Here is a 23,006-nt window from a genome sequence, read left to right as displayed (position 1 = left end):
AGTTTGTTGCATGCAAGTACGAAGTTGGGCGCCATCTTGCGCGCCATCTTGCTGCAAGTTTCTTGCATGCACCAAACTTGCATTGCAAGTTGGTTGCAAGGTTAGTGTATAAACATTGCATACCTTACGGCGCATACCTAGTGTATAAACATTGCATACCTTACGGCGCAGTACCAGGAGCTACCTCTTCCGTGCATGCTCTCCTGGTACTTTAAATTCGGAAACTGGTAGTTTTCGAAGAAATTTTTCACGACCAACGGGAAAGTTAGTGTTTAAACATTGCATACCTTTCGGCGGTTTTCGACCGAAATTGCTGTACTAGGTGCTACCTCTTCCGTGGATGCTCTCCTGGTATTATACATTCGGAAACAGGTAGTTTTCGAAGAAATTTTTCTCGACCAACGGGAAAATTAGTGTTCTTGTACTGGTGCAATTTCGTTTATACTTTAAAGTCACAAAGTCGATATTCTTCTCTGCATTTAATTTATCACATAGAAACAAATGTTTTATATAACCAAGGAAGATATTTTTGATCAATTTTCTACCTTGTAAATTAATTTTTTTTGCTATAAATTAACTTTGTTGTAAAATTTTCAAAAATCGCACAATCGGCAAAATTTTTTTGGGGCCCCCAACACGGCGAGGCCCTAGGCGACCGCCTACTCCGCCTACCGTTTGATCCGCCGCTGATTTTGCATCAAAATTATAAGTTCGTTGACGCTGTTCACGAAAGCGTAAGGAACGAAACGAGGTATCTTGCTTCGAACCAAACTGTACGCGAAGTTAACAGATCTTGCTGCTGCTGAACAAACCGTAGCAGATCTGCAACCACATTTGTCCAATTTTCCTATGGAAGTCCCGGTTCAAGAGTGGGTTCCTGTCGCGTGTCGATCGATCGATCCAAATTTCGTAAGAAACCTGTTTCGCACATGTTGATGTTTTGTTTATACCATGTTTTATAGCATTCTTCCAGCTTGTACAGCTTCCTGCAACTTGTACAGTGCAGTGTTGCTCAACATTGCTTACGAAGTTGCGCGCCATCTACCGGGAAGCACGTGGCTTGTGCTTGCTCGGCTGATAGTAGGTGTCACCTCTTGAACAACATGCTCTCTTGGTATCGGAAATCTGAAAACAGCCCGTTTGTCAGCTCGGAATTTCGTAGCAGCCAACGGAAAGTTTTAGCGAGATGAAGGATGCTTTACGTTTCATCGATCTTTCTTACACTAGCGATCGCTCTCACGGGTTTGATAGTATTGCAATGCAATAGTGATGGGCAAATTTGAAAACAATTATGTGCACGGCAACGATATAGTGGTGTTTCGCAGTTGACGAGCTGATTTTGTCACTTGACAAATTTGTCAGCATTTTGTCAGCTCTCGTGGCCGCTGGAATATAAGGGTTCACGGAGCGGCCAGATCTTGCATTGGTAGCGCAGCCGATCTGCACAGGACAGGACCACGGAAAAATTTCATCTGGACCACCAAACCTCCGTATGCAGTACTGACTATCCTACGGTTAAATAAAGTAAAAAAAAAGCCAGAAATGGTAGGCTTTAACATCCTGAGAATGTCGTGCCGATAAAGAAGAAGCCGAAGAAGTAGCCGTGTAACCGGGCCGATATAGCTAGTCAAATAGAAACAAATAATTTCTATAACCAAGGATATATAAAATCCAAGAATATTTTCGATATACCAAGGATATTTTTGATCAATTATTTACATTTTAAATTAGATTTTGTGCTATAAATTAAATCTACTGTTCCAATTTCCAAAAAAAGTACAATCGGCACAAATTTTTTGGGGCCCCCGACACGGCGAGGCTTCAGAAGGAATTTTGGTCTCGTATGTGTGAAAGGACAATAGAAGAGTCACTATAATAACTCTAGGACCTGAGCGATGGACTCACCGTTGAACAGTAATCCTCTGTTACTTGCCAGGCTCTGGTGGACTGATCACGTCATGAAAATGATACTGAACAACCCAACCTCTAATGTCCTTTTAGGTCGCCCACATGAATAGCGCGGTAGGCGTGGTAGGCCCAAATTGGGTGATGACGTTGATGCGTTCGTCAGAAAGGTTGCCATAATGGATTGGCAGACGACGGGCTCGACCGAAGACTTCTGCGGCAGGCCAAGACACAAGTAGTATTGTAGCGCATGATAAACAAGTAAGTAGGTATGAAACAACTTAAGTTCATATCCTGCTCCCTGATATTCTTAGAAGATCTAGTAAAAACGTGCTGTTGTTCTTTCAAAAGTTCTATACTCGATTCGCAAAGAAATACTAATTTTGCTGTTTTAGGTTTTGTTTGTTTGTTTTTTTTTTATTTTTAATTCACTTTGTTGCTTACTCCATTAAATGTGTGTTTTGCTCCTGGTTTATCTATACCACCTTTACTCTCAATTATTATGTGTTGCTGCTGGCATTTGTTTTCTTTGTTGGCTGTGCGAGAGCGTGTTTTGCTGTTGTGTACACCCACTCTTTATCTTCCCCCGTAAAGTTAGATCACCGGTCCCCCTTTGCAACAGCCAGCTGTTATTTGATTACTCTTTTGTTTTCTGTGCGCCTCGATACATGGCGCACATATGTGTGGCATCCATGCATATGCAGTATTATGTCTTAATAAATACGTTGCTTTCCATTGTGCTAAGGTACCACACGCACAAACACAGGCTTCAGTCCGACCGCACATCAATGTGCAAGGTATGTGGGTGGATAAAGCGTAACGCCTGGTGCGGTATCCCATCGACAAGCAGGATGTCCTTATTACACTTGGTGTAATGCCGTGTTTTCCTTCCGTTGTGAAATGTTTGCCGTTTACGCGAAGGTTCTTTACGCGTGGCACGAAGATCACGCATCAAGAGCAAAAACATTATCAAACGATTTCCATCACGGAAGGGAGGAAAACGCATAACGAGAGCGAACGGGAAAGGTTGAAAAGGGGAGAGAAGCGAGGGGAACGCACGCGGGCGTGTGGATGTTTTTTTTTTGTTTGTTCAGTGGGTATTGAGTTCAGTTGCGGCTGGAATCACATATCCATCCAATCCATATCACCATCGGCTAACGTCGTGTATCATCGTGTAATCGGTAAGAGAAACGTGTTGTAAGGAAAGGGCTGCTTGCAGTGTACACAGCACCAACACCTTACTGCGCCGCCTTCTCAGCCTTGATGATCTCCGTGATGCCATCGTACATCTCCTTGACGGCCTGGAACTCGGTCAGTCCCATGCGGCGCTTGTTCGAGATGTCGTAGATGCCACCCTCAGCCTCGGAGTGCTCACCGCGCGTACCACGGACCTGCAGGTTGTACTTGTCGGCGATGGACTCCAGGTTCGCGTAGTCCTTGGCCAGCTTCGGGACCTTGATGTGCACCGAGGCGCGGATGGTGGTGCCGAGGTTGGTCGGGCAGAAGGTCAGGAAGCCGAGACGGTCGTGGTGCGAGAATGGGATGCGCTTCTCGATGTCGTTGACAGCGGTCACCAGACGGCGGTAGACCTGGCCGAGATCGCCACCCATCTGCATCGAGATGATGCGGAGATGGTCCTCCTCGTTGCACCAGACCAGGAAGGTCTTGTTGTCGTTGTGGTAGATACCGCGACCGGACGGCCAGAAGCGGCACGCGTTGGCGGCCTGCAGGAAGCGATCGCCCTCCTTGAACAGGAAGTGATCGTCGATCAGCTGCTGCTGGACGGCCTTGTCCATACCGGTCAACGGGTAGAACTTGCCCTTCAGCTCACCCTCCAGTCCGGACAGGGTGGAGGACACCTTCGACTCCATCTCCTTGTACTGGGCCTCGGTCAGACACGGGTTGAACGGGTAGCCCTCCATCGAGCGACCACAACGGACGCGGGTCGACACGACGTACTCGCCGGTCGGGTCAACGTTGCTAAAGGCGTTCACATCACCGAAGTCACGGGCCGGGTGCTTGTCGGTCTTCTTGAAGCCCTTGTGGTAGTCCTCAATGATTGGGTCGAACAAATCGGAGAACACGGTGTACGACTCAGCATCCGGAGCGTAGATGCCGACGCCGGAATCGGGGTTCTCGAAACCTGTAGGAAGAGGCCGCGAAAGAGCGGAATTAGTCGCGTGCAACCTGAGACCCTGGGCGGTCAATGCATGTACACAAACGGAACCTACCAGACTGGACGCAGTCCAGCAGAGTCGAGCCGAAGGAGGTCTTCTTGTTCTTCAGAGCATCGAAGACTTCCTTGGTCAAGTACTTCTTCAGCAGGGACTTGGAGTCCGAGGCAGCCAGCTTGGCGAAGCCAGCCTCCATCTTTTCCAGTACAGCTGCGTCAACCATGGTGTCTGATTTGTTTCTGCTGGGACGAAATCAACGAAAGCACAGAAGGGATATGAAATCACTGTTAGCTCCAAGGTGGGCAATGATTGTTTTACGATCATAAAGTGGAATATTTTTATCGAGCAAGCAGGCTGCAGGCTGTTGTAAAGGTTCAGCAGTAGGATTTTTACATGTTCCGATGGCATATAACTACTACTAGAGATCTATATTTATCTTGTGTACTGAATTAGTTATCGTACAGTTTAATTTTACGCATTCAAACTGCGATGTTACTCGCTTTTTGAGGCAGTTTCATAATATTATATCTCCATTCTATGCAGATTAATTCTACATTCATGCGGTTCTGTAATGAAAACAGGACGTATGATGTCTTGTTGACAGCACTATGTACCAAGTCTCGATTGGTCCACACTGTCTCTTCCCTCTTGAATTTGCACACAACGTCACTGACTGTATTTTGCCGGAAGCAAGTTGCGTCCCCGGATGATTTTACCGGACGGACGCGTGTGGACATATATTCTTCAGCAAGCAATTCTTCATTGTGCCATCACAGCACACACCATTTGCGCTGTGAGAAACAATCCCCCCTGTCTGTTGCCCGTGCCCAAAACGGCCGTTCGGGAAGGATAACACCGCCCGTGTTTGTTACACACATCTATTGAAGGCAGACTGCGCAAAACACACACCCCCTCCTCCCTTGTCTAGTCCGTCGGTGCCGGTGGCCGTCCGACCGCACACCACTTACCTCGACAAAAATACCATCGAGTTTGATACACACCCTTCGCCACCGTTGGCCGCATCGGCATCGGTTCCCGTTCCGGCCGCTGTTTCATTCTCAACCACCTTACTGTCCTTCTTGTCCTTCGAGGCGCATCCACCCATTTTGGTGCTGGTTGTATGTGTCGGCGGTGGTACTGCTGATCGCTGTTGGTTTCGGTAGTGTTGTCTCGAGTCGGTTCGAGATTGGATTCGTGTTGGTCCCTTACAATCGCTTATCGTTACACTACCAATATCGCGCTTACTGCTACTACTTTTATTATTACTTCGCTGTTGGAATGTGCCCTTATCACACGTTGCACCGGTTCTGGCGGTAAGGATGATCAAGGCGGAACACGTAATCTGATCGTAGCCACCTTTTCCCTTTTTGGAATGAGACGACGATCTACCTCTTTCGACGTACGCGAGGCATACGAGAGAAGCAAACTTCGAAGGAATGAAGTGTGTGTTGCGCGTAGTTGAACACTGTCGGGTGGTGGTATTGAGCGTGGAAATTCGGTTGTCTTTTCAAGCGAACACGCCCCACACGAATAAGCTTATGTTTGTAGAGGTTTAAGTTGGGATTTTTGCCGCTTTACTATTATTCACTACACCTCAGTAAAATGCACTCTCAAAAACGGGTTAAGTCTTTTTTTTTGGTTTAAGTTTAATCACGGTTCGAAGGGGGAGCGTGTGTGTGTGTTTGTGCGGGAGGAATGGAATTTAAATAATTTCCTTCTTCACGCTGTATTCTACACCTAATTATACACTGCTACTCCCCTCGTTGTGAGTCTTTGGCTAAAGGTGCTGGTGGTTGCTGCTAATCGGTGAACCATAAGATTTATTAGTATATTACCCAATTTGTATCGTTTAATGGGTGGGGGTTTTCTTTTGAACTCTTCCTCCCAAAAATGGTTGTCAAACCAAATCAATAAAGTCAAACATAGTTTGATAATTAATCGCGTATGCAATATCTTCGACCTGACTCTAAACTTCATTCAATTCAAAGTATTATTGTTGTAGCTGCTGTTGATTCTTCCCCCGGTGGAAGGCGTTGTTCGGCAAAAAAAAAACTATTTTATTTCCTCTCCCAAACACAGTACACAATCCTTCTCTTCCGCCGCCCAGCGACACCGACGGAAAGATTCAACAGTCCCTGGTCGGCGTGTCCTAGAGTCAGTGTGCCGTCTCGCTCATGCTCTCGCCATAACCACATACCACGCAATACAAGGCGCCCTGTGGTACAAATACGCGCGCGCACGCACACAACCAGCGAGCCGCCGCACCCTTTTTGCGATGGAAAGCCTTTTCAGCAAGCCGATATTGTGCGCGATGGAAGAAAAATCTTCCCTCGCCTGGGACACGCGATCGTCCTAAGCTTTTGCGACTGTTGGAAATGGAACTCAAATTGTGCAACGGTCGATCAATTCGAAATCGATCTTTAAACGATTTAATATGTTTCGGTAGTTTGAATTTGACTAGGCACTTTGACGCATTGGTTATCATTCTGCAACTAGGGAAGCGTCCAGGGTGACTAACACACTAGCGCACTAGAAAACAACGGGTTTTTGACACTATTTCTCTTAGGATTGTGAGGATTTCCCGTGCAAAAGGCGTGCTTTTCGCTGTGTGATACACAAATTATAACCCTCTGAAACAAACATCATTTTTCGCACAACCGATAAAAAGATAAAATTGAATTTGGGGTGATGACTCCCCCTCCCCAACACAGTTTTCCTTTTCATCAATTTTTGTTTCAAATTGTTCGCCATAAAACACTGCTAAAATTAAAAACACACTGATCCTCTCCGTGCCTGATACGGGTTTTCCGTGTGCAAACACAAAAAATCGCGCGCGCGAAAAGCGACTATCAATTTGGAAGATTGGCAACAAAAAGGCTATAGGAAAATGTTCTGTTTTCTGTTGTTGTTTTTTTTTTTGTTCTCTTTCTTGTTTGTTGGTGCCAAACAAAACACACACACACACGCGGTGGAACTGTTGTCTGCTTGGCGGAAAGTTCTACAAAATCAAAAACACAAACGGGGATGGTCGCTTGCTTTTTGCCGCGAGGACGCGCCACACTAACAAACCGGGATTTATATATCCTGCCGCACTAAGGACACGGGAAAGACAGACTTGGGTTAGTTCTGGGGGTCCGCGACTAACTCCTATAATCCTGCTGCTGGACGTCCTTCCAGGGCGAACAAAAAAAGAAAACGCGGCGTCTCTCTCCCGTGCGCGGCTCTGCTAAACCACGACGCGTTCTCTCGCACTCTCTGAAGAAACACACACGCACACACACACACACACACAGGACATACATTTAGGGGTGTGTGTGTGTAGAAAAGAGAGGGCACGAGTTGGAAAAACGCGTCCACAATCCATTGAACCGTACGTACAGCGGTGTACTGTTGCTATCATTAACATACACACCACGGCAGATAAGCGACAGGACGTTCTCTCTATTTCTTCTTTGAGAAAGCTGTGCAAGTGTGTGTGTTGGGAGGATACGCTTTTCCATTTAGTTTTCATCTCTGTCTGGCATGAAGTCGCATCCATCGGCGGGAAATGTCCTTACTACCGTGCAAGGATCGTCATTTCGTCATGTCTCGTTTTCTGTTTTGTTGTTTGTTGCTGTTGCTGCTGCACACAACCCCACCCCTATGTGCGCCCTTTGGTGGTGTGGTGTGTAGCAAATGGGTCATACACATGCCCGGCATTGGGACAGTGTCCCCGGTCTTTTTGATATCTCCCTAAAAAGGAAGCAAACAGCGATCATTCACTACCATTCTCCGTTACCCGTGTATGTGCTCGCGTGTCCTTACACGAGAGAGAGAGAGAGAGAGAGAGAGAGAGAGAGTGTTCGGCACACATGAACGCGCGCCACACATCAGTAAAACCCGGTGGGGTGAATAATCAAAGGACGTTTCGGGGATGCGCGTCTGTTACGCCTTGTGCCCAGACACATTTTTTGTTTGCTGCGTCCCTGCTTCTATTACTTTTACAGCATCAGGGGTTGCAACAACGCGATCCTTTTTAGGGAAGGATCTCGTCGCGGCCGTTTGTCTAGGCGCCGTCACCGGCATATGGCAAAATAGGAGAAAACCACACACACACACACACTTGCACAACAAGGATTATTAATGCAACCCAAAACCCGCAATCGAGAGAACGAGCGAATCTCTTATGTCCTTTCATGAATGTCCTTTTAAAGCTTTGAGACATTAAACGATACTCGCGCGATTTGCACTGCTTTCGATATGGATGCAATTTCGCAAGGCGGATACCATTCCGGCTACTGATAGGGGTGTTTTGCCATTGCTCTCGCAATATCTCCACGTTCCGGCGCATTTCTCCGGAGAGAGCACAACGCAACCCTCACAGCGGCGGACAGGACAATGGCACACAACACGCGGTTTTGCGCGTTTTGAATGTATGCCCTCAACTTCCGGGTGTTAAGGAACACAGGCCCAAGCGTATCTCTCGCCCGAAAGGACAAAGAAGGACATGCCGGTCATTAGGTGTGTCCCTACAACACACACACACACACACACACACACACACACACACATACGCATGAGAGGAAGGTTCTCCCTTGACTGTGACGAATTATTGAATTTATTCGATCTCCTATCGTACACTCCCTCTCCGTGTGACAAGTCATTCGTTATGGATCAAACTTGAAAAAAATGCAAAACTTTTTATATTTTCCACACAGAAAGAGAGGAGTGAGACGAGCGAGGGAAATAAAACAAATAATGTAGGGAAAAGTTTCTAATTAATTAAAAAGTTTTAAAAGATCTTTGAACTGATTCCAGCATGGCTGTGACGGTCCCCCAAAGGAGGAAAAGGAAGGATCGAGGTTCCATAATAAGGAAACATTTTCTCCACGCAACCACTACACTACCTGCTGCCGGGTTTCCGCTGTTTGAGGGTGTAAACAATCTGCGGTGATACCATGGGACCATGGGAAGCGACACGACTGCTTCTTTGGAATGGAGACGCGCGCGCTTGACTGCGCTTTTGCTCCTTTGCGTTGCCATCTTTTTCTAACCCTTAAAAGCAAACAAATATATTCCCATCAAAAGCGCAAGGATATTTTCTTACACCACCTCCACACACCGAAGGCCATTTCCTGCGCAACCATATCCGCCTCAAGTGGAGAGAGAGGCGCAACGTGCAAGTAAAATCGACCATTAATAGAAACCGTGTTGGCAAAACTTTTCACCTTTACGGTCGTAAACAAATCAACTATCAAACTGAGCCCTTTTCCATAACCAACCCCCTCCGGGCGTCGGGTGGTGGAGCAGGAAAAGTCAACAGGAATGCGCGCAACACAGTAATGTGATAAAAAATGAAGATAAACAACGGTTGAATGCCATCGAGTTCACGGTACACGTTCAGTAGTCACGCACAACAACTATCGTGCCATCCGTGGGAGGAAGGTGGAAAAAGGATATAAACACATTTGTGTGTCGGGGTGGTAAAGGAAGAAACACAAAGGACAATGTAAGGGGAGTGTGAAAGGATGAGTTGCATCCCAGAAATTCAAACGTTCACATTTTCTCACTGGCGATGGTGGCGCCATCTAGCGGCGAGTAGCGTAATCTTTTCGTTTTTAGCTACAGTGCAATGTCAGATAATGAGGAATTAACTCGTGTTTTTTATATTGACAATTTAGTCTACACAAAAGTAACAACTTCAAAATTATGGAAATGAAAACCAATCCAACAGCATCCGGTGTTTCTGCTTTCCTTCGTTTTGAACGAGACAAGTGGCTTGCGCATTTCATATTTGCCGTGGAGACGACGCGAGGAGAGCACACAGAATGACACAGTTTTGTGCATATATACCACCCCGCCTCACACTCCTGCTGTTTGCACAAGAGTCAACGCGCGCGGCGGTTGGGTACAGTTTTATCGCAGGCAGACCACGATAAGATCGCATCAGCAGCAGCTATGCATGTGCAAAAAGCAATATACATACGCGCAAAACTGGCGCACATTGAGTGAGATACGGTGTGATTACTACTCCATTCCGATCATTTACAGCGATATACTGCTGCGCCCCCTACCAAAATGCCCTATTCCACGTATCAATGTTGCCGTAATGGTTCCAAATTCCATCCAGTCAGAGTGTACACTCAAATGTACCGGCGTGCACAGTACACAGTTGTCATTGGGAACTTTACCCGCCGTCTTGCTCATTCAGCTCAAAGTATCCACTCCAGTAGAGCCAAACGATGCCGATGCCGTACAGCGCGAAACCACCGTAGAACACCGTTAGGAACTTTCCCCGCCAACCGGCCATGGGTGTGGTGATCGCTACGGGTTATAGAAAACGTCAGGTTCAATATTTTCACGTTCGGCTCCAAGACCCGCTGCCGCGGTTCAAGTGATGGAAGAACGAGGGCACCAACAACACACCGGCGGCAGTATAACAGTAGTTCCGAGCTATTTCCGGAAGAAAGATCGCATGCACACATACACAAACACACACGCACTTGCGCTACGCAGACGTGAACCCCGTGCGAGGTCGGCGTAATTACTGGAGCATGGGTTTGTTTGAGGTGAGCAAAATACTCCACCGATATTGTGTCTATCTATCGGATGGCTTATGGTTGTTGGGTGGGGAGTTCAGATGTGGTTTAAAAAAAAGACCGCAATTATGATTGCGTGGACTTGGGGGAGCTCGGTTTTCACTTTCCAGAAAGAAAGGAGGACGCAGAGAAAGAGAGAGAGAGAGCGAGAGAGAGAGGGAGATTGAGAAGAAAAGTTTATGGTTGAGAAAAGCTTTCACTATTTTGGCCGATCGACGATCGCTGGATTGTAGTGAACTTCGGTGCGAGAAGTTGGCAATGGTGGTGTTTACATCAACAGCTATATAAAAACAGACACACGAGCCACACCAGAATTTGGCATAACAAGACGATATCATAAACACCTAATAATTCCTTGAAGTTCTACAATTTTTAAACACTTTGTAGATATTACAGCAATTGGTAATATATATGCTCTTCCTCCTTTTCAGGGTATTATCAAATAGTTTCTTTTACAATCTATTTGATGAATCACATGCGCTCTGTCTTGATTCTACACACAGTCGCGTTCTAAACTATCATCTGTTCATAGTCACTCGTGAAACCCGCCTGTCTCCCCTCTCTACCCGGCGACTTCAACAACTCTCGGACAACTCGCGACCCTATCGAAGCCGCACTTGTACACGCACGGATAGCGAAACACGGACTGTCAAATTGGAGGCTCCAATCCGGTACATACCCACACGGTGGGTGCCACCAAGAAAGAGAGACAAGGTTCAACGCGCGAGATTCGGAACAGGTTCACGGTAGCGTGAAGAGACCGAAGCAGGTTTGTGGGCAGCACTGTTTTGGCAGCAAGTGCCCTCTGCCATCGCTGCCCTTGCACCGCATCGCTTAGGACAGTCCTCTCTTCCCCCAGGCATCCCGTGTACTTATCAACGCACCACATAACGACGTCTTTGCAAGTGTCGCGAGCGTATCGACGAAGAGGAGCTATATTGTCCGAAAGGAATGGTGTAGTGGGTTACACGGGTCTTATCGGAGGTGTTGCACGCCGAACGGGTTGTTGATTTGGCTGGAGAGACCGCCGGGTTCCGGGCTAGGTACCGGTCGAGGAGAGGGCATAGAGAGGCTTATTAAACCCTTCCCACTTGGAAGGTTTACCATCTCATGTATTGATAGCATTCAATGCGAGAAGACGACCAACATGTCAATTGGGGGTCGGCATGTAATAGCGTGCGCTCAATAAGACTACAGCGAGAAGAATTGGGTTGAGGTTGTGTGTGCTTTTGAGGACATTTTTTCTGTTTCTTTTCCGGGCCGTATCTTGCATTATCGTCCCTGTATAGTACTGCCACAATGTTGGACCCATTGTTTGCAAGGATGAAAAGGTGGGAAAGAAGGGTTCCCATCAATTGATAACCGTTGCTAGTGTGTGTGGATTGAGGGATTGACATTATTCTTCAAATATTACATGCCACTTTCACACGGAGATATACCAATACAGTTTGCAGCACTGTAGGAAGAAGAATATATTGATTGTCCTACACTTTATCTCGTTACAGCCATTGAGCTCGTGTGACCGGTGCTTTGGTGCTGTTACGTATAACACACTGTTACCCAATCAATCAGTATGATGATAATCGCGATCCCGGTGCAGACGGGGGAACAACAATGCCCTCCCGAAATACGGTGTAGGGGATCAGTGATAAAAAGGTATGGTGGCATTAAAATTTATGACTAATCAATTTAATTGATGGCTTGTCTTATGCGTATGACGAACGAAATGCAGCCCAAGGAGGTGCAAAAAAAAAAATTGCTGATAATATATCACCATTGTGTTTTCCCCTCCATCTCGCATTGCCTATCAGCATCTAGACCCGATCATGTGTGTGTCTCTGATGGTATCTCGAAAGCTTGTAAAAAGGTTAAAAAAAAATCACCATGACATTCACCTTCATCTGTTACAGCAAAAGTTAAACCCATGTTACGGCGGTGTGTAACACGAAATGCCATATCACGGGACAGATAAACAGTGTAGAAATGCACTCTTGCCATCATGTTTGGGTGTACGTACTTTTATCATCAACGTGCAATAAATGTTTGATAAAGGGAGTAAAGATATCAAAGCGCAACTATTTGTTTGCACACTGTAACGTGCAGCTGATGTTTTGCAGCATGCCATAGAAGTGCAAAAGCATGATAAGGACCTGTTTTTTTGAAGGTAAGGAGTTTATGGAGCATGATAACGTTATACGATTAGCGAAATTAAATTGATACGATTTATCTCAAGGGCAAGGCAACTGATTACCCGTACGCGAACGGTTACTTGCTGCAGTTTGAATGTGTGGTTTACACCCGTTGCCGACAGATGGCGCGTTCGTCGCTAGCGAGAACGTGGTTCGTACAATACAATTATGGGACGATTAGTATTATCCGTCTTTTAATTTTGATTTTATCTGTTTCTATATATCCTCAGTATAGCTAATATGTTTATTATTGATTCATAGTTTTATTTGTAAATAATTTAAAATCACAGTCTTGTTTGTTATTTTCGAAATTCTGTTGGCTTTTAAAGTTTAAACTAGTGCCAGTTCACTGTCGAGCGAGATCAAATTAGCCCGTCCTGCCGATACTGTTTACGGGTTTATCGTTATATAATTCACCGTTTACAAGCAATTATTTTTAAACGATAGCAATTTCCCGCCGGGGGCGTTCGTGTGCATCGGGGAAACAAAACACACCTACGCCTTGTTTCGATTGCACGAATCCTTTATTCAATAAATTTAATCTAGCGATTGTGTGTGTTCCTTCCTTCCTTTCCTAAACGATATCGGAGATCATAGAAACACACGCAACCAGCTTCAAAAATATCTATGCGGCTGTTACGGCTACAAACAAAAAATGGTATTGCCTTGCCGTGTGAGGCTTGATTTATTTCGGGCATTTCTCTTCTTACTTTCGGCACACCACCAACAGCGCGCTGGGCAGTTGTTTACCGGCGTAAATGTCTTGTGTGGTTTTTAACAGATTGTTTTATCATCATTACCCATTTGTTTACATGATTTTTCAATCTGAACATTGTAGTGTCAAACGAAAAGGAGAGCGATTCAATGTGAGAGAGAGCATATAAAAATCCGTTTCTGTAGTTAGAACAGATCTATTAGAATATATAATTCGAAATGGTAATGTTCTTTTGGAAAAGGCTTATTTGAAGGAAAGATTTACAAGGGCAATAAGTTATTCAACACTGAACGTGAACGGTTTTACATCAGTCACGGATTTTCTTCCCCCAAGGGAATCGTGTGATGTTCGTGTCAAAACAACGTTCGAGTGGTAGATCAAGGTTGAGAATGAAGCAGTCACGTTTGACTTTTTTATATTCTTAGTATTGTGAAAATAGACATATTAAGTGATGTAACTTTAATCATGAGTTCTTGGTACATAAAAATAAACTTCCTTTTTCTAGATGTCTTAACATCTTACTCGCATAAATTGCAAACTAAATAAATTCGTCTCAATGGCAGTATACCGACTCTGCCGCCTTCAACTTCGCGTCACCTGCTTCATTTCATCCTGTCTAGCGAGCCAATTGAAACAATTGAAGCTATTCGGAAACAAGTCGAAACATTCAGCGCATTAGCTTGAAAGCTAAATGAATCTTTTCCTGCGGCTGGCTGCAAATTATGCAAACGGCCCGGAGCTCGCAGCTATGTATACTCATCAGATATTCGTGCACGGTAAGCGCGCTGTTTATGCAGCATTCGGTGCCCGTAAGTTGCATTACGAATAGATATAACAGCTCTGTGTTGCAAAAGGCAAGAATAGTCTCCAGGCTGTAGAATAGTCACCAAAAGTCACGCTCCGGAGACCAGCCTCGCTCAGTCACTTCCACACGTTTTGCCGGCAATTGATTGCTAAATTAGAAAAAGGAAATGGAATTGCTTCTTATTCATATCCGACATTGCAAAATGCGAAGCAATGCAACGCTTCTTTTTCCAAGCTTCTAGAATCTTCCATCTAAATCAGCCAAAGCTTGTCTGCCGCCGGGGGAAGAGAGAATGGACTAATGGTGAGGCAAAATAAAAAATACATAAAATTTATGTCACTTACACGAGAATAGCCACACATTCCCAGCGGGAAGATTGTCTCCGAGAGACCGTTCCGCAGACGTTGAGCAATTTATAAATATAATCTTCTGCCTTCAGCAAGCTATGAGGAAAGAGGCGATCTAAAGCGACAGTTGCTCTGCAGAGCTATTCCTGATTGACGATCGTATGATCTTCTATTCTAGTTCACGCTACTGGCTGGCGACTTGAGATAATAAATTTCACCCCTCTGCTAGGCAATGTTACATAACGAACAAGAGGTCTAAGAAAGCGTTAAATTAGGATTAGCCAGAAATTTAAGATTATACTTTATCTTATTCGAAATCAAATGACTGAAAAAACAACAATTGTGTTTTTAAACACGTTCAAGTACAATTCCAACCTTGAGAGCGATTACATCCTGTGAGAAACACAAACTTGCATGCATCAGCATCAATCTCGGTTAGCAGCTTTTGAACCGCTCTCGGGGCATGACACATTGGCAGGGTAACATTATCCACCTAAGTTATCGCACTAGAATGCATTAATATCATAACGCAAACGGCAGATGGTTGCATAACCAGAACATACGCACATAAATGGTTGCATATATTTGCGCAAAAGTAAAAGCAAAACTCACAGGAAACGTCTGTTTAGAACCGGAGCTGTAGCGCGGGATTGTTTGCGGGGATCCGCTCATTGCCTTTTGCCATCTCACTTGCCACCTTGTGCGGAAAATGTGTGCGCACATTGGGGATGCTTCACTGCTCAAACGGGCCACCAAATGGGCCCCGGGGGTAGACAACAAAAAAACGTAATTCATCTGAGTGTGGCATACAGCACCATGTGAGCGTGGAATGTCCATCATGTGAACATGCTTGTGTAGTTTGCTTTTCCAAAATCAGCGGAATGTGGACGAGATGTGTCAACGGAGAAAATGCATTGCCCCGCATACATCGCGCGCTGCAGTTGGCCATCACTCCATCACAATTGGAATGCGGCTCCACACTTCGACGGTTATGTTCTAATGCACACGTACATTTGTACGTGTACCGTGTAAAGTTACACAATAGAAACTGGGTGCATGCTGGGCATAGGGTCGCACCCATGATCTAATTGTGAGTCGATGTAGAAGAAAAAGAAACCCCAATAGATAATATTTCCACTGCGCGAATGTTCCACTATTCTTGGTCGAATTCATTTATCTGAGTAATTTACACAAACGAAGCAAATATGCTGGTTATAATTTGCATGCATTATAGTGCAGTTCATGCACTGGGGTTTCATTTCGAGTTTAGATTAGCAGTGGCGTTACCGTAGCTTATTAGTTACATTCCATAGTTCAAACATTTGTACTGAAGATGTTAAAATTTTCTGTTCGTTTGTTTGTTGCACAAGCAACCAAACATTCCCCTGTGAAGGTACGTACCCGGGGAAGCTGGTGTGTATCGCAACTCTCGCTTGCTTTAGGAGATAATTATGCGAGAAATTCAGAGATGACTTCTGAATGTCCCCTATCCGACTTCTCCGACGATTGCATCATCTGCATCAAGCGCGCACCACCGACATCCGTCCGTGGGTTTTTAGTAATGGCATGCGGAATAAAAGGGGCAATTATTGTTAAAGCAAACTAAGAGATAGAAACACACCCGTGCAAAGTAAGTGCTGGACCGGGAATTGGCATGCACACACCGGGCACACTGTGTGGTGGCGTTTGTGTGTGCAGGCGTTTAAACAAACTGTGCATTACCCAAGTATATTAGCGAAAGATTTGCAATGCTTTCGCTAACGTTAAGCCTAATAAGGCGCCTCGTTTGCTTGCTCTTGGAGAGTTATTCGGAAGGCAGCGGGTAACATGATCCGGGCTGGCCTTCTATCTGATTCTCCGGTGATTAAACCACACACGCAGCACACTCGAGGGTTTTTGTTCTGGGCGAAAATGTTAGTAGGTGGAGACATGCACACAAACGGTTTTTTTTGCTGGTTAATTAGATGAAATAACTCGAAAATCGAACCATTCTTGAATACATTATTTAAAACTGTCTCACATTTCCACCGCGCTCTGTCGGTTGGTTTTAGTAATATAATATTCAAACGAGATATTTTTGGTACGCAACAAAAGTAGAATGTCCACCATTTGATTTGATCTGGTACGAGTAAATTATTGTATACATTATAAACCACAATCCAACGGAGGGCTAACCGCGGAATAATAAAATAATATACTCTGGCATTCACTCTTCGGTATGACAGGATGCCACATATGTTAGCAGTTCTCACGCGGAGTGATTAAATGAATGCAAACCCGAAAACATTCTCGAGAAACGCATGGAAAAAAGTGTTCGTATATCAGACACTGGCGCTAAATGATCCCATTTCCGACCCCTGTGAGACCATGCCTTCGTGTCGCAGCTGATAGCCGTGAGAGGGGGGAGAGTCAACAGAGAAATATGAAACTTTTCCCGGGGAATGTCCTAGATTCCCGGTAACCGTTTGGGTTACATAAAACTAAATTGCTACCTAACAACTTCCTACTCCCTATTCTCCCACCATCATGTCACCATCCTTTCAATTCTTTCCTTCCCGCTTCTGTTCCGTTCTATGGGTTAACTTCCATACAAGCTTTCCGTTTTACATCACCTATCTCTACCGACCGTCCACCAGGGTTCTATATCGATTCGCAAGGTTGCGTAACAGTGAGTGAGTGAGCCTTCCATTCGCTTGTTTTCTTTCGTTTGCATAAATGATGTCCTTTCCCATATAGAGTCGAACATTGCATATAACCTACATTTTGTATTTTTTATCCCTTTTCGAATATATCCTCTCGGACATCCGGCAAGTCTATGTACCACACACCAAGCACACACCGGCAGATGTATAAATAGTTACGCAACTATACACACCTCCAACAAGGAAGAAGCGTACAGGAAACGGAAGAACCCCCGTGCTATATTTATGGTAAAAGCACATAGGGAAGCCGCCCGCCCACAACAGTGGCTTCGGAAAACCCGGTGACCTTGAACTCGAATTCGCAATCACCGCTGTTCACCCGGCACCCGGCGGCACTGCCAACATGTCAAAATCTCTTCCCACTGGCGCGCGGCTGTTAGGTAACGCAAGATGGAGAATATGATGCTGCGCAGCACATTTTCCAGCGCGCGTGATGCCGTAACAACTTTTCCCACTCCCCGGGGGACTGGGTACTGGGGGCTTGGGAGACACCCTGTGGTGCACTTTTCGTGTGGTTCGTTTGCAATATGGGGGAGACACATTTCCCGCACGATCGATGAACGTTGCAGTGTGTGCGAAAAAGCCCGGGATTTCTGTGCGTTGTGACCACGGGACTTGAATGTAAAGCGTCGAGGTTTCTGGCCTTAAAAGTATCGTTTTTATAGTAATTATGGCAGTGTCGTTACTAAAAGATAAATAAGTAAAGAAGCATTTCAGTACAAAAAAATCGTAACACATATTACCTAATCGAAAATGAGCATCGTAATTGAGTTGATGTGTTGTATGACGGGTGTAGTAATGTTTCCGGTGCCGATGTACGTGTGCCGATGCATGTCCAGCGCGTTGTTGCAGGCGAATCAGGTTGCCCATTGTATGCAAAGTGCTTCTTCCGCCGAAGGCACTGAAGACACTGTAGGCTTCCGCTCACCCGTTCCGGCAACCTTACAAGCGTCATCATTTTCCTCATCGTGCTTCTTTTCGTCGTTCCGTCTACTGCTTTTGCACCGAGATTGTTTCATCGGGAGTCTAATTTTCTCGCGATTCTTTCACCCTGTGGCAGTATTGTTGGGAGGAAAAATCATTAAGCAGTGAAACCTTCTTTTGCCTGCTATCGCACCTTTGAAGATCATTTGCGTTCCCGCGCCATTCACAATGGAGAACATACGCCTGTACTTTAAGAGGCCTGTGGTGTGCGTGTGGTTTCTGGGTGGAAAAAGTTACCTTCCCGCTGAAAGGGCTGAAAGCAAACGGCGATACATTTATTTTGGGGTATTTGAGAAATTGTTCCCACCCCACTGGACCCGGGCTGCGATCGATTTTCATTTTGCAACCGGAATAAAATTCGCAACCGGAAGCCGGTAATTGGCTGTCTTCTTGCGTCGTCCAGTGTGAGCTAAAGGCAGGGGCGTTCGAGAGACCTCAATTTCTTCGTTCTACTGCATGATCTTATTTGGCCATCGGGCGTTTTCTCTGTTCCTTGCTTCGTTCTCAGACGAAAGCGTGGGGAGAAGCCCATTTTCCCGTAGCAAGTTTCTTTTCCCCGGTTTGCAAAATGTCGACCCAAACCGTGCTGGGGCTTCTCTTGCTACAAAATTCATATCCACGCCTGACGCCGGAATTGGGAAGGGGGCAACGAACTGGGTATTTAAAACGGTTACGTTGGACGCCGTTTTCGTTCTTGCTCTAAAATGCATTTCGGCAGAACTTTACGCACATATTTTCGTGCCGGTTTCATCATCATCATCATCATCGTCCACAGGCAAACGTTTGTGGCGTTTGTACGTGATGGGGGAAATAAACCCCGTGGACACACTTTACCACGAGACGCGGAACGCGAAAACCACACCACCGCCACCACTACCATTGCATGGCAACACACACAACGGAGCGGTTTTGTGTGCCCTCTGCACCGCCAATTGACGTCGGGGCGATCGAGGCAAATTGGCTTTAAATTGAACGGAATGAAGCTAAATAAACAGGTTTATGAGTCAGAGGGACGCGCGCGACCGTCATGGCATCGCATCACACCGCGCGCACACCACACACCACGCCACACACAGGCACACCAGAAACAGTAGAAACACGTACACGCACACACTGACAGGGTTTTTATGCAACTTTTCTGCTTAAATAAAACACCGGCCGGCGCGTTATGCACGGGCAACAACGAACGGGAAAATGTTTCGATAATTCAGGGGGGGCCACAATGATGGGCACACACACCGCGAGTTGTGGTGAAAAATAAAACCAACAATGACGCCGTTGACAATTTGCACGAACAACACACACTCACGCCCTCGTGCGAGTCACCGTGCTTATGTAACTATTGCAAACGAATTGCTAATATCCTTCCCGTTGTTCTCTCGCTTCTGCGTTAATGTTTTTCACACCATGTCGCACAAATGTTCGTTACGATCAACGAACAGGGTCACGAATGCTTTGGGTTCTTGTTTTTTTTCCTCATATTTCGCAACACCGCCACTAATAAGTTTGCCTTGTAGTTTTGCCATCGAAAAATGTAATAATCAAATCCTACTACTTACGCTTTACCATTGGGGAGTAACAGCAGACTGCGTTGTACGTTGTTTGGGGGGCAATGAACTACCAGTTTGAACGATCACCACCCGGCATGAGACGAACAAGTCAAAGCGACAGGGAAGGATTTTCGCACCATCCTCGAGCTTGGTTAAACGGAGTCCAATTTCCAGCACACAAAAAAGCGCACCACCAAAAAGAAAAACCTTCCCAAACTCGTTGGACGTTACGGTGTCCCATCCTTTCCCGTGCTTAACTTATCCACTTGCCGGTGGTATGGTGGTTTCTAAACTACACATTTTTGGTGGCTTGCGATTCGGAACACTTGGAGCTTCAACTGGGCACACAGTATCTTGTATCTAAATGCAGAGGGACCCACACGGCTAGAGCGGTGGGACTACAGCGAGAGCTCACCTTTTTTCCAACCGCCGAACTCAACGAGATTTCAAACGAAATTGAACAAATGTGTGATCGCGGTGAGATGGTTTTATTGCCTGCCTGGGGTCGAACTTCGGGACTGCGCTTCAAGATCGTTCCCACTTCGGGTTTGGCACCAAGCGAAAGACCCCCCGCTAAATCCGTACTCGTGCGTTCACGAGTCTCGCTCACTCTCATGATGGCAAAGGTGGGCTCTGTTTCCCCGAGCGCGCGCTGCTGCGCGTGGATACACGAAACGCGCGTTTGTATGCGAGTATCCCCATCGTATATCTTCCGTTTCGTTCTGGTGGGGATGAACAGGCGACAGCGAAGTTAAGGTGCTTGTGGACGGTAGCAGTTTTAGGGGTTGGTTTTTTTTGGCTATAGATAATGACAATTTCAGGGAATGATAATGATAAATTCAGGGAAATCAGTTTTTATTTCTGACTTTAACCCATATTCATACCGTGGCAGTAACAGCCGGTACATATTTATTTCCAAATCCAGCCTACTGGGTGATTTTGTGCGGCCTGTGAGATTATATGACAAGCCTAAAAACGCCAAAAACACAACATGTTATCGTCCTGGTGAAATATTTTTCTTTTGAAGCAATATCGACCAACAACAGCCGGATTGGCCGGAATTGAGCATGCCCAATTCCGATTTGCTTTGTCCAGTAGTTTGTGCCTGTCAATTGCTCTGCCAGAGTCGTGTTTGGCAGATAGACGACAAACATGCTTGACAGAAAAAAGTCTGATGTAATAACCTCATTACTGGCGGAGTGTTACTATGTTAGATCGGAAGATATCCGTTACAGTTAAAAAAAAAACAAACACTGCCGAAAATTTTGGATCGATTTAGATAACTTATAGTGATGATGCAACTATTGATTGATGATATTTGTCAAAGAATTTGTTTTGAGTATATACCGGTATATCATCAAACTTCGACTAGACAGGTTCCTCGAACTGAGAAATACGACGATCGTAGTCAGTGAACAATATTGATAAACCTGAAGAAAGACGGGTGATAATTATGGTAGTTTGAATATAAACATTTTCTGGTCGACTGTTAGTGTATCCTTTGCCACTCATCCCACGCTCTTCGTTACATACTTTACGACAACTAAAACAAATATAAATTAGCTATAAATTTTGCTTATCCAAAGCAAAGTCTAGCCGATTAGCTAGACTTCACGTGCGTTTTCCACACGTCTACCGTGTACTAGCGCCCTAGCACTCAAAGCTCATTTCTTCGCATTATACTCCGTTTTGGCGTTATGCGACGAAATGCTTCGCTGTGTAAAGCCGTTTGAATGTCGCGTTGAATGCAATACGATACCCGGGGAAAGGATACCGTTGGCTCGTTCTCGCCAAACGAACTGTGCACGGTGAGCAAAACACGCGCGACAGGGACGGAAGAGTTGCGTCAGTTGAATATGTATGATGCGCCGAGCATGACGTCTATGTAGATCTGGAGTAGCTTTTATAACACAGTTTTGCCTTTGTAAATTGGTTAAAGTTACCCAAAATCACGCTCCAGTGCCGTTCATGTCTTTCGCTTTTTAGGAGCTGTAAGGAAAGATATGCGTCTGAAGGTCTATGGTGGGTTGAATAATCGATTGTCGAAGTGACTCTTATCTATCTTCAGCCAAATGTGTGTACAATATAGATTGCTTGCGCATAACGATACTGTTTGCTTTGTTATCATGTTTTTGAGAGAAAAAATAACAACACATAAAATATCCATATTAGATGCACAATCTTCTAAATATAACCATCTTCTTTAATGCGACGTGAATGTTTGTCAGTAATAAAAACAACCAAAACCATGAAAATAAAACCACAGCTGTTTGATTAGGTTGAACATAAAATGTTAAAAATACCTTACGCGCACAGAACTGCTTCGAAAAAGTAGCCCAACGCACAATACTATCACACTGTTCGCGCACAGCATAAAGGGGAAATTGTTAGCAAAAGGGATAAAAAAAACATCGCCGAAACCCGAAGGATGCATCCTTCTTCGACCGATTGCAACCATCTGGCCACGTTACGTAACCTTGAACTCGTGAAGCGGTATACCTTTGCCACCCAACAAACAATTCGAACTGGTTCGAGGCTCGAACAGGTCCGGTTCGAGCGTCGTTCGAGCCATTGTTCGAGCTCGCAAGGAAGACGCGTTCGAGCATTTTCGATGAAAATCTAGCGGGACGTTTTACGAAAGCGCCATCTATTGTGCATTGCAGTAAACAATATTTAGGACAAGATTTATAGATGCAAAATATTTGTAAAAATAATATTTATTTTATTATATGATGCTACCTACAACATAAAAGTATCTTTAGCATTTGGTCTGCTATTATTAAATTATTCGCTGCTCCATATATTGTGGTATTAATCTCCGCTGTAGATATATTGTGGTATTGTATCGTTCGAATCCGCTTTCCGGTCACCCTTCTTTGAACCATAATGGCGCACAGCTGAAGAAAACAACAAAACCATCGTTGCGCGTTGTCTGGAAAAATATGTCCTTAATTAATGGGCAAGTTGTAACGAATGTTGATATCACCCACCATATCTTGTTTCTGGCCGCGTAGCAATGTCCTTCCAATACATTCGTCATATAATTGTTACGATGAA

The 23,006-nt window shown here is 45.2% G+C and overlaps 1 protein-coding gene across 6 annotated transcripts; it reads right to left on the bottom strand.

The window, feature by feature from the left end:
* Positions 1 to 2,898: 2,898 nt before the first annotated feature.
* LOC128304149 (arginine kinase 1) lies at positions 2,899 to 20,418 on the bottom strand. 6 transcript variants are annotated; one of them, XM_053041293.1, is made up of 4 exons: positions 11,114 to 11,212; positions 5,048 to 5,878; positions 4,137 to 4,321; positions 2,899 to 4,048 (listed from the first exon to the last, which is right to left on the bottom strand). In XM_053041293.1, the coding sequence occupies exons 2-4, from the start codon at positions 5,182 to 5,184 to the stop codon at positions 3,144 to 3,146; spliced, it is 1,227 nt and encodes a 408-aa protein (XP_052897253.1). In that variant the 5' UTR covers positions 5,185 to 5,878; positions 11,114 to 11,212; the 3' UTR covers positions 2,899 to 3,143. The 6 variants fall into 6 exon arrangements, with proteins under 6 accessions (XP_052897253.1, XP_052897254.1, XP_052897255.1 ...); XM_053041294.1 differs by having other exon boundaries at positions 4,137 to 4,318; XM_053041295.1 differs by having other exon boundaries at positions 4,137 to 4,318; positions 5,081 to 5,878; positions 11,114 to 11,210.
* Positions 20,419 to 23,006: the final 2,588 nt, after the last annotated feature.

This window comes from Anopheles moucheti, chromosome 3, assembly GCF_943734755.1.
Source record: "Anopheles moucheti chromosome 3, idAnoMoucSN_F20_07, whole genome shotgun sequence".
Classification (NCBI taxonomy): Eukaryota; Metazoa; Arthropoda; class Insecta; order Diptera; family Culicidae; genus Anopheles; species Anopheles moucheti.
The sequence above is the reverse complement of the archived record's forward strand: the minus strand, read 5'-3'. Positions and strand labels throughout refer to the sequence as shown.